Raw genomic sequence first — 13,015 nt, 5'->3', positions numbered from 1 at the left:
TAGCACTTGTTATTAAAGAACAGGGAGAAAAAAAATCATGTTCCTACCCACTCTGCTTAAGAAATAACATTATCATTGCTTTGAGATCACCTCCTCATATGTTCTTTTCTGATAGCATCTCTACTTTCCTTTAGAGGTAACCACTATCATGAATTTCATATTTATTATTTCCTTTAGTGTCTTTATGGTTTCTCATAAATTAATGTATCCTTAATAATACACTTTCATTTTGCGTATTTTTATATAAATGGACAGTGAATATAATTTTTCTGTGACTTGCTGTTTTCAAAGTTTGTGAGATACACCCAAATTTACTTTATTTTTATATATTACATTGTGTGAATATACCACGATTTATTCATTTTTGTGTTGGTGTATATTTGGTAGTTACCTGTGTTTTTGTTTTGTTTTTGTTACAAAGAGTAATATTCAAATATCCTTCTTTTTCTGAACTGACAACAGATTTTCTAGGAGTTATATACCTAAGAGTAGTGTTGTTGGTTCATAGGTTCAACCTCAACCAGATAATGCCACTTTTTTCCAGAGTGTGTAAGCCATTACACATAAAGGAGCCAGAAAAAGAACAAAGCCCCAAACCAGCAGAAGGAAGGAAATAATAAAGATTAGAGCAGAGATAAATGATATAGAAACTAAAAAAAAAAAAAACAAAAAAAAAAAACAATAAAAAAACAATAGAATAGTCAGGGAAAGCAGGAGCTAGTTCTTTGAAAAGATCAACAGAATTGATAAACTTCTAACCAGACTCATAGAGAGAGAGAGCGCGCACGTGCAGGAACTTGAATAAGCAAAATCACAAATGAAAGAGGATAAATAACAACCAACACCACAGAAGTATAAACAGTACTTCTCTGCTCATGTGCTTTCTCTCTCTCTCAAAACAAAACAACAGCAAAATTGCAGGAGAATACTACAAAAAAATTATATGCCAACAAATTGGACAACATAGAAGAAATAAATTCCTAGAAACCTATAAACTACCAAAACTGAAGCAAGAAGAAATAGAAAATTTGAATAGACTGGTTACCAGCAACGAAATTGAATCCGTAATCAAAAAACCCCCAACAAACAAAAGCCTAGGATTGGACAGCTTCACAGGCGAATTCTACCAAGCATTTAATACCTATTCTTCTCAAACAATTCCAAAAACTAGAAGAGGAAGGAAAACTTCCAAATTCATTCTATGAGGCCAATATTACCCTGATACCAAATCCAGATAAAGACACCACAAAAAAACAGAACTACAAGCCAGTATCTCTGATGAACATAGATGCAAAAATCCTCAACAAAATACTAGCAAAATGAATCCAACAATATGTTTTAAAAAGTCATTCACTGCAATCAAGTGGGATTTATTCCTGGAGTGCAAAGTTGGCTCACTATTCACAAGTCAATCAACATGATACATCACATCAATAAGGAAAAGGATAAAAACCATATCATCATTTCATAGATGGCAGAGAGGGGTGCCTGGGCGGCTCAGCCGGTTAAGTATCCAACTTCAGCTCAGGTCATGAATTCGCATTTTGTGAGTTCGAGCCCCACATCACGCTCTGTGCTGACAGCTCAGAGCCTGGAGCCTGTTTCAGATTCTGTATCTCCTTCTCACTCTGCCCCTCCCCTGCTCTCTCTCTCTCTCTCTCTCTCTCTCTCAAAAAAAAAAAAATAAAAATAAACATTAACAAAATAAAAAAAATAGATGGCAGAGAAAGTATTTAACAAAGTACAACATCCATTCATGATAAAAACTTTCTACAAGGTAGGTCTAGAGGGAATGAACATAACTCAACATAATAAAGGCCATATATGAAAAATCCACAGCAAACATCATACTCAATGGGGATAAACTGGAGAGCTTTTCATCTAAGATCAGGAGTAAGACAAGGATGTCCACTCTCTATTCAACATAGTACTGGAAGTCCTAGCCATAGCATTCTGACAACAAAAAGAAATAAAAGGCATCCAAATTGGCAAGGGAGAAGTAAATCTTTTACTATTTGCAGATGACATAATACTATATATAGAAAACCCTAAAGACTCCACCAAAAAACTACTAGAACTGATAATTCAGTAAAGTTGTAGGGTAAGAAATCAATGGACAGAAATCTCTTGCATTTTTATACATTAATAATGAAGCAGCAGAAAGAGAAATTGAGAAAGCAGTCCCATTCACAGTTGCACCCAAAATAATAAAATACTTAGGAATAAACCAAAGAGTTGAAAGACCTGTACTCTGAAAACTATAAAATACTGGGGCAACTGGGTGTCTCTGTCCACTAAGTGTCCAACTCTTGATTTCAGCTCTGGTCTCACAGTTCATGGGATCAAGCCCCTCATCAGGCTCTCCACTGGCAGCACGGGGCCTGCTTGGGATTCTCTCTCTCTTCCTTTCTGTCCGCCCCTCCCCTGCTTGTGTGTGCTGTCTCTCAAAATAAGCATTTTTTAAAAATCTGTAAAACAGTGATGAAAGAAATTGAAGATGACATAAAGAAATGGAAAGATGGAATGCTCATGGATTGGAAGAACAAAATTGCTACCCAAAGCATTCTACAGATGTAATGCAATCTCTGTCAAAATACCAACGTTTTTCTTTCTTTTTTTTTTTTAATTTTTTTTTTTCAACGTTTATTTATTTTTGGGACAGAGAGAGACAGAGCATGAACGGGGGAGGGGCAGAGAGAGAGGGAGACACAGAATCAGAAACAGGCTCCAGGCTCTGAGCCATCCGCCCAGAGCCTGACGCGGGGCTCGAACTCAGACCGCGAGATCGTGACCTGGCTGAAGTCGGACGCTTAACTGACTGCGCCACCCAGGCGCCCCATCTTTTTTACGGTGTTTTTATTTAAGTAATCTCTATACCCAGCATAGGGCGTGAACTCACAATCTCAAGATCAAGAGTTGCTCACTCTTCCAACTGAGCCAGCCAGGCGCCTTGCCAACAGCATTATCTTTTATAAATTTTTTTGTTTAACGTTTATTTATTTTTGAGGCAGGGAGAGACAGAGCATGAACAGGGGAGGGTCAGAGAGAGACACAGAATCTGAAGCAGGCTCCAGGCTCTGAGCTGTCAGCACAGAGCCCGACGCGGGGCTAGAACTCACGGACCGCAAGATCATGACCTGAGCCGAAGTCGGCCACCTAACCGACTGAGCCACCCAGGTGCCCCAACCAACAGCATTTTCCTCAGAACTTTAGAACAAATAACTCTAAAATCTGTATGGAACCATGAAAGACCTGAAATAGTCAAAGCAATCTTGAAAAAGAAAAAACTGGAGGTATCACAATTCCAGACTTAAGTTATATTACAAAGCTCTAGTAATCAGAACAGAATGCGACTGGCACAAAAGTAAACACATAGATCAATGGAACAGAATAGAAAACCCAGAATAAATTCACAATTATATGGTCAATTAATCTTTGACAAAGGAGGAAAGGATATGCAATGGGAAAGTCTCTTTAACAAATGGTGTTGGGATAATTGGACAGCTACATGTGAAAGAATGAAACTAGACCACCTTTTTCACCATACACAAAAATAAACTCAAAATGGACTAAAGGCCTAAATGTGAGACCTGAAACCATATAAATCCTAGAAGAGAGTACAGGCAGTGATTTCTTTGACATCGGTCATAGCAGCATTTTTCTACATATGTCTCCTGAAGCAAGGGGAATAAAAGCAAAAGTAAGCTACTGGGACTACATTAAAATTAAAAGCTTCTGCACAGTGAAGGAGACAATCAACAAAAACTAATAGGCAACCTACAAATGGGAGAAGATATTTGCAAGTGACATATCTGATAAAGGGTTAGTATCTAAAATGTATAAAGAGCTAATAAAACTCAGTACCCCAAAAAACAAATCCCATTTAAAAATGGACAGAACACATAAACAGACATTTCACCAAAGAAGACCTCCAGATGGCCAACTGACACATGAAAAGATGTTCATCATCACTTACCATCAGGGAAATGCAAATCAAAACTACAATGAAGTATCACTTTACACCTTTCAGAATGGAAAAAAAAAAAAAAAGGCGTTGGCCATGATGTGGAAAAAAGGGAACTCTCGCACAATCTGGGACTGCAAACTGGTGCAACCATTGTGGAAAACAGTATGGAGATTCCTCAAAAAGTTAAAAGTAGAACTACCTTAAGGTCTAATAATTGCACTACTGGGTATTTACCCCGAAGATACAAAAACACTGATTCAAAGAGATACATTTTTATTGCAGCATTATTCACAATAGCCAAATTATGGAAGCGGCCCAAGTGTCCATCGATATAAGTGGATAAACAAGACATGGTGTATACATATAATGGAGTATTTTACAATGGAGTAAAAAAGAAAGCTTGCCACTTACAACACAAATGGAGCTAGAGATACAATGCCGAGTGAAATAAGTCAGAAAGACAAATACATGTGATTTCACTCGTGGGATTTACTCGTGGGATTTAAGGAACAAAACAAATGAGCAAAAGGGAAAAAAAAAGATAGACCAAAAATCAGACTCTTAATAATAAAGAACCAACTGATGGCTACCAGAGAGGAGGAGGATTAAACAGTACATTTACCATGATCAGCACTGAGTAATGTTTAGACTATGTCCAATCACTATGTTGTACACTTGAGACTAATAGAACACTGTATGTTAACTACACTGGAATTAAAATCAAAAACTTTTAACAACTTAAAAAATAAAAACAAAGTAAGCCAAAATTAAATCTCACCAGTAGCGTTTGAGCGTTCCTGTTGCTATATAACTTCACCGCTACTTACTGTCTGGCAGTTTGACTTTTACCAATTTAGTGTGAAATAATATGTGATTATGGATTAAATTTGCACTTCTCTTTTTCAAAGAGGTTGAATATCTTGTCGTGTGTTTGTTAGCCATTTCCCTTTCCTGTCTGTAAAGTTACATGTTCCATTTTCCTATTGGATTCTTTTCCTTACTGATTTCTGAGTGTTTATATAATCTGGATATATAATATTTTATCATTTGTTAAGTATCACAGATATCTTCTCTGAATTTAGGGTTTAGCACCCCCTTTTTTAAAAAATAAACATTAGTTCTTAAATTTAATGTAGCTAAAGGATTCAGTCTTTTTCTTATGACTGTTGCTTGTTGTGTCTTAAGAAATTACGTTTCCACTGAGTCCATAGTATTCTGTATTAACTTCTAAAACCCAATTTAATGGGATCTCTAAAACTCAATATAGGTTAAACAAAGGGGAAGAAAGCAAAAAAGGCTTTTTACTTTTTAAAAAAAAATCCACTTGCGGTTGAGTTTTGAGTATGGTTCAAAGTGGGATTAGTTTGATTTTTGTCCATAATAATTGATAATTCTCAATACCACTTATTAAATATGGCATGAATTGGGGTCAGATTTCTTTTCCATATGGATACCCAGTTGACACAGCACCACTATTTCAAAGATTGCCCTTTCTCTCCTGCTTTGCGGTATTATCATAAATTAGGTGCTCATTTTGGTGTGCACTTTATTATCTTCCACAGTTTTGTTTCTCTCTCCTTGAGCCAGTATCATGCTGTCTTAATTACTGCAGCTTTGCGATAAACTTTGATATCTGGCAGAGCAGTTTCTCTCATTTTTTGTTCAAGGACTATTTTTGGCTCTTTTCGTTTTGATGTAGATTAGAGAATCAAATTATCATTCCCACTACCACCCTCTCCCCCCAAACTAATAATCTGAGTCTGGAGATAAGTTGACAGAGTTGAACTTCTTTATTATAACCGGACTCTTTCCAGTCCATAAATATGATATAGTTCTCTTTTGTTTTCTTAATATTTTAATTTTCTGTAGAGGCCTTCTGGATCTTTTATTTCTTGGTATTTCACACTTTTATGCTTTTGTGAATGGTATCATTAGAATTATATTATGTTTGCTGGTATACAGAGTGCAGTTGAATTTTATAGTTTTACATGAGGATATTGCCAAACTCACTTGTTAATTCTAAAAAGAATCTTTTTTTCCCTTTTCACAGTAATGTTTAGGACCTCCAGTACTATGTTGAATAGTATCACTTTCTTGTTCCTGATCTAAAAGGAAAGAAGGTTCACCATTAAGTATAGTATTTTCTTCAGGTTTTTTTTTTTTTTGTAGATACTTAGGTTAAAGAAGTTCCCACCTATTTGTTATGCTGCATTTTCATCATGACAAACTTAAAATTTTTATCAAAGGAGTGTAGGGAGCTTGGATGTGTGACATATTAGAAGAATAGTTCCCTGTTGTCTTCTTCAGGAGTTTTGCAGCTGTGTTTATGGGTGCGATTACACTTTTTCCTTTAGAGTCCCAATTAGGTTTTGATATCCCAGCCTTGAAACGGGAGTTGGAAACTCTTCTCAGAAATACGTCTTTTCCCCCTCTGTACTGTAGAATAATTGTTACAGTGGAATTATCTATCCTTAGGATGGTTAGTAGAATTTGCAGGTTGTTTTCTGTGTGGGCGGATTGTGAGTTGACTTCGAGTTTGTTCTGGGTTTGTTGTTTTTTTTTTTTTATTTTGAGTTTCTTAACTCTTCCCTTTTAGCGTTTTTTAAAAAAATATATAAGCATTTGAAGCTACACATTCTCCTCTGAAACATCACTTAGCTACAATTCTGCCAGTATTGATATGTGTACATTGTTTAACATCCTACTATATTGATATGTTAGGGTCCAGATACGTTTTCTTAAATATCTAAAATAAACTGGACAAAGGATTATTATCAAGAACTATTCATTTAAGAAAGTTATTTGAATACTGTCAAACCACGGTGCCAGAAGCCATTGTTGCTACATAAATGAGGGGGGTTGAATCCCTTAAAGAGCTTTTAGTCTAGCGGTGATGTGGAGAAAAATGACTTAAGATTTAACATTAAGAAATATATAATTTTCAATTAAATGAAAACTGAATGGTAGAGTTTAAAAGAACTCACGTTGATACTCCTAAAATCATTGTTGCACTGTATGCTAACTAATTTGGATGTAAATTAAAAAAATAAATAAAATGGTAAGAAAAAAAAAAAAGAACTCTAGTTGATCATCTGTTCCCTGCCTTAAACCCAAAGCAAGAGAGGATATTTAATATTCAACTGAAAAACTGACCTCATCATGGCGAATATGTATAATAGCATCAAGCCCTCAAACTATGCCAGAAGAAATCTTTTGATAACACACTGTTTTTCCTAGGTGTGAGGATGCATTAAGAAAAAATAAGAGCTTAATTGGGCCAGATCAAAAGGAGTATCAAAGGGAACTGGAGAGAAACTATCATCGCCTTAAAGAGGCCTTACAGCCTCTGATAAACCGAAAGATCCCTCAGTTATACAAGGCAGTATTACCTGTCACCTGCCACAGGTATGCTTATTTATTTTCTATTATTTTGGATATCTTCAGGAAAATGAAATCTGCTTGAATTGTTTTAATAATAATGAATTAGTGTAACTTTATTACATGGTTTCAGATATTGTCTCTTGAGACCTAACAAGTTAAAGTAGCCTATTGTGAATCACCCTCATAATAGAAGTCAGTTCTGTAATTTGAGAATAATAAAGTTGTGTTAGGCACACATACTAACCAAGATACAACATCTAAGTCTGACTTCCTAAGACTATTTCTTTTAAAGTCCTGTTACACTTTGTTATTTTTATGGGAGAATTAAGTAGAATGTACCAGGAACTGGGTAATTAATTTTCCTCAGCCCTAACAGTAAATAGTATACAGTATGTTCTTCTAGGTTATATTAGAACTGGTGACCTGGGGCACCTGGGTGGCTCAGTTGGTTAAGCATCTGACTTCAGCTCAGTTCATGATCTCATGGTTCATGAGTTCGAGCCCCGTGTCAGGCTCTGTGCTGACAGTTCAGAGCCTGGAGCCTACTTCAGATTCTGTCTCTCTGTCTCTGCCCTCACCCGCTCATGCTCTCTCTCTCTCAAAAATAAATTTAAAAAATTATCTTTAAAACAGGTGACCCCATGGAATATTGAGAGGGTTTCAGTATTTTTCTCCACAAATTGTGACAAATAAAATAATACCTACCTTTAAGAGGTTGTTAATGGAAATTAAATTTTAGGCATGTAGTGCTTTAACATTTTACTTTTTTAGCACCTGAATTCTGGACATGGCATGTTAACTGCCCTTGTTTTGCCTTTTGAAATCCAAATATACATACAACCATTGAATTATTGTGGCATCAGTACTTGACCACCCTTTTCTTTGAACTGATAACAGTAAAGCTCTTAAACTGTACTTAGTTAATAAATTAATATCTGGAAGGCCTCTGAAGTTGCTTATGTGAAAACAATGTTTTGGTATAAATATATACAGCTAAGTCAAACTAGCTATTTGATCATCTGGGAATTTGTCCCTGTTCTTCATTGATCTAATATATTTTTACATCTAGACCTCTGGAAAAAAAAAAATCAAAGAATGTCTACTAAGTGCCTGCATGTCATGTCCCTGATATGGAGCATTGTTGTAGCTCTACAATAACAGAGGAAGACGGCGGGGGGGGGGGGGGGGGGTGTCTTTTTAAAGTTTTTATTTATTTGAGAGAGAGAGAGAAAGAAAGCGTGGGAGGGCCGGGGAGGGGATGGGGGACAGAGGATCCAAAGCTGGCCTTCTTAAAATCCTATCTCTGGCAAAATATATTTTGCATCCACCATCTTATACTGATCTGTTTCCTCTTGAAATTCTTAGTGGGAAGCAACACCAGTCCCCTTTACTTTGTGCTCCCCCCAGCCCCCATCTTTTTGGAATTGTTGCCTTCTTGTTGCCTCGACCCACGTCAACTGTTCTTAAACTCCTCCGTCTAAGGTCCTGGGAAGAGGGTGCTGGGTCCCTCACATAGTCATGCCATTTGCTAAGACTAGTCTTGATTTCTTCAGATCTGTAGCCCATTTCAGTGGAAACATTGTATCCTTTCTATCTGAAGGAGCTTTCCCCTTCACACCATAATCCTGAGTTTTGCCTTCCTCTGCCATGTATTATGGTCAGTCCCCCAAGCTTTTTTAAATGTTTGCAGGTAGTTTTGCGGGGCGGGGGGGGGGGGGGGGGGGCCACGCTTTTTGGGGATGCTGGTGTGGTGAGCAGTGTCTAGCTTTCAAGACTGCTATTTTCCACAGAACCAAACAACCAAGCTTTGAGATTCAAAGCTGAACATGATCTTTTTGTACCTGCCCTCTTCTTTCATGGAGAACGTAAGCCTCAGGGTAAACCCTGATGGCAGGAAGGATAAACAAAAGAAACCAGTTTCAGATAAAATACATTAAGAGGTATTGAAGAATATTCTCTTCACTCTTAATTTCTTCAGAACTTAGAAAATAGCATTTCCATAGAACTTGAATTTATTTTGCTGATTAACAGAATCTGGAACATTATTGTGCAGTAGGCTTAAAAGATATTAAGATAGTGGTTCCCAAAGTGTGATCTAGAACACAAAGAAGGGGGTGGGTTCCTGAGATGCTTTGAGGTTCCTAAATCAAAACTAATTTCATATTAGTAACAAATACTTTTTTCACTCTCATTCTTTCATGAGTATAGTGGAGTTTTCCAGAGACTACATGCAATGTGATATTGTAAAAGATTGAATGCAGAAGCAGATATGAAAATCTAGCCTTTTAATAAGCCAGACATTAGAAGAATGCCATTCTTCTAACATTCTTACGTTATTTTTAATAAACAGTGCTATTTATAGTAACATGTAATGGGTTATCTTGTAAAGTAATAATTTAAAATTTTCTTAATTTTAATTTCTAATACGGTAAATATCAATTTAGAACCCACATAAACAACCCTCGATTTTTAAGTGTAAAGACCTAAAACCCAGAAGTTTAAGAACCACTGAATTCTTGGAATTTAACATTTTAAATAAGAAACACCTGCCCTTTTTCCCTTTTAATAATCCCAAATCTTTTTCTGAAATCTCTCCCATTAGTTCCTGTCTTATCACAATATCTAATACACTTATTGGAAAAACGAATAAAGATCAGTGGATTTGGCAAAGTGGTTACTGTAATATACTTTGTAGCAGTGTTTATAAATTAGAATATATAAGGCAGAAATGTATAGGATGAACACATAACTTGAAAGTTAACTTTGATGACAAGGGCACCTGGATGGCTCAGTCAGTTAAGTGTCTGACTTCGGCTCAGGTCTTAGGGTTGGTGGGCTGGAACCCCACAGGGGGCTGACAGCTCGAAGCCTGGAGACTGCTTCGGATTCTGTGTGTGTCTCTCTCTCCCTCCCTCACTTGTGCTGTCTCTCTCAAAAATAAACATTAAAACAAAACAAAACAAAACAAAAAAACCTTGGCCAAAAAAAACATTTTTAAGTTTTGGATGATAAAACTTTGAGGTAACTCTAGCAGAAAGAAGTACCGTAAAGCATATTTTAAAGGAATATACTAAAATCGTTTACTTGTATCCTTTCATTTTCTCTCCAGAGATTCCTTCAGTCGGATGAGCCTGCGCAAAATGGATCTTTGAAATAAATGCACTTGTCTTACTCATTTGAAAAGAGCCATGTATTCAACATTGAGTGTGGAAAGAAGTTAAGATCTACTGAAAGACAAGACTTGGGACTTGGAAATTCTAGCATTAATTTACTACTCATTGAAGAATGCAGTGGCCAAAACATTATCAAATGTAGATCACTGAAGTTTGAGAATCATGGCCATGGTTTCTCATGTTCTGGTAATATGCTGTTATCTTTTTTTAAAGACTCAAAAGTAATGACTCACTATACATTTACTATTATTTATACCATAGCTAGTGTTAAATTTATTTACTTTAAGTTTGTATTTTTTAATTTATATTACCATTTATAGATTCATTTTGGAACCATTTTAAATGTAGTAATGCTTATTTTAAAGGTACTATTAAATATGTGAACGTTTACACTAATTTTACTGAGACTTCAAAAATTTTTGTTGACAAAAGCAGAGAATCTTGAGTTGATACAAGAACTTGTTCCAAAACTAGCAAAGTAAAAATGAAATGAAATTGACCTTTTATAGGCCAAAGAGCCCCAAGTTAAATAAATGGATGGGTAGAGACACATATTGATAAGTGGTTTGTGAAATTTTAAAACTGGTTTCTAAGTTATTTTCCATTTAGATACTCAAGGGATTTAGAACAAATTGCAGAAATAAGTTTCTCTGATGAAACTTTTGTCTATAAATAATGATTAAAAACTGGGATAGCTGCTACCAGTGACAGTAAATCTTTAATCCTCAATCTGATAGAAGTATGCACTTCATGACTCTCAGCAATTAACATGGGAGATTGCTGTGTTTCATATAAACAAGCTGGTCTTTTCATGAGTTTAGTGAGCTATACTGGTAAGTCAGAAATCTGCTTTAAAGCTGTCTTAGATCACCATAAAAATGACAGAGAGCTAGTGTTTGATTTTAATCTACCAGATGAATGAGAAGTTATATTTTTTAACACTTGTATAGATTTTACAAAGTATATGTAAAAAGTAAAATTAGCAGTTTTAGTTAAATTAAGAACTAATTTAAAATATAGGACATGAAAAACTAAGGCAAAAATTTTTTTGGAGAATATTTATTTTCAATTACTTGCCAGGTTTATCCAAGAAACTACCGATTAATGATTTTCTGAGGAGTGTTTTGAACAATGTGTTTTTCTTTGTGTCGTTATATATCTTACAGAAAGACATTTTAAATCTATCCCTTTGATCCATAGACCATTGACACGAATCACTTAAAAACTGATCAAATACAGTGCCTTTATTCTTTAGTTGCTGTTGAAACAAGAGCTCAAAAAATGTCTACTTCTCCTGAGAGCATGGGAGATGGTTGACATCCTTTCTCCAGTTTACCTTTATAACTGGCAATATTATGTCACATTCATCTTGTCTACACCAATTCAAAGCCTGAATCACAAAAAGATTTTTCAGATGAGTCAACAGTGTTGGACCAAAAGGGTTGTGAACTAAAGGAGTCAGAAAGGCATAACCTCAGAAATACATTTGAGGACAGAGGATCCACATGCACAATAAGTAAAGCCCAGGAGTCAAGAATGGTAATTCGTTAAAACTAAGGTAACAAATACTCTCATCTTTAGGGCAAGGGACGGGGGAGGTATACATAAGGGAAAGAATATTAAATAACCTGTAGGTCATTTCTCATTAAGTTATATTATGGAAGAGTTTAAAGTGTTTCACATGAATCTCAGTGACAGTATCAAGAACCCTAAAATTCCTATGATTTAACTGTCATGCAACACTATTTTCTGATTGAAGAAGAGACTTCCTCCGAGAACACTGATACGATACTGAACACATCCCAACCTTCCATATACTTGTTTTCTTAAAATACAACGTTCTCATATCAAGAACTCGTACCAGTAGTTCTTAACATTAACGGTCTCTGGAGTGTGAGATGCCCAGGCTCTGTCCTAGAACTACTCTATCAGAAGCTTATGAGTAGTGTTCAGGGCTGTTTCTTTTAAAAAGTTCCATTAGTGATTCTGAATGGAGAGTGAGGGGAGAACCATGACTTTTTGTAACACACCATCTTGTGGAAGAATGTTGAGACATGATTTAACTGTGACTAATTTATTGGTACTTGAAATGGGGGTATCAAAGTGTTATTCTAATAGTATTTGTGTATTTTTTAGAATGGTTTTTAATGTCTTAGCAAGTCATAAGGTAACTGATCATTTGCCAATTTAATATACATTTAAAATGAAAATTTAACCACATTTTTGTGTGTGCCCAAAGCCTCATCTTACGGATTCCATAAAGTATGTCTACTTTAAAGGGCAACCAAGAATGCAACAATTTTTACTGTAAACCTCTTTTAAGTATGACAACTTGGATGGACTAAGTTTCTCCTATTTGAAAAATCTCTTCACCTCCAACTATTATTAAAGGTAATTATGCATGTTTATTCTCTTCTAGGTATGTGTGTATATATACACATATATATTATACATATTCTCAAGAGAACTCCACTATATTATAGCAAAAAATATG

At 35.6% G+C, this 13,015-nt stretch overlaps 1 protein-coding gene across 10 annotated transcripts in view; it reads left to right on the top strand.

Moving 5' to 3' along the window:
* DOCK7 (dedicator of cytokinesis 7) overlaps window positions 1-12,929 on the top strand; it is a 236,897-nt gene extending 223,968 nt beyond the window's left edge. For all 10 annotated transcript variants that reach the window (XM_086717167.1, XM_086717165.1, XM_086717168.1 and 7 more), the window contains 2 exons: window positions 7,205-7,372; window positions 10,458-12,929. In XM_086717167.1, coding sequence (XP_086573293.1) covers window positions 7,205-7,372; window positions 10,458-10,500 — 211 coding nt within the window. In that variant the 3' untranslated portion in view covers window positions 10,501-12,929. The remainder of the gene's footprint in view (window positions 1-7,204; window positions 7,373-10,457) is intronic.
* The last annotated feature ends 86 nt before the right edge of the window (window positions 12,930-13,015 follow it).

Source organism: Puma concolor, chromosome C1, assembly GCF_028749965.1.
Source record: "Puma concolor isolate L17-30 chromosome C1, mPumCon1.1.hap2, whole genome shotgun sequence".
Taxonomy (NCBI): domain Eukaryota; kingdom Metazoa; phylum Chordata; class Mammalia; order Carnivora; family Felidae; genus Puma; species Puma concolor.
This window is presented reverse-complemented; position numbering and strand designations above follow the sequence as displayed.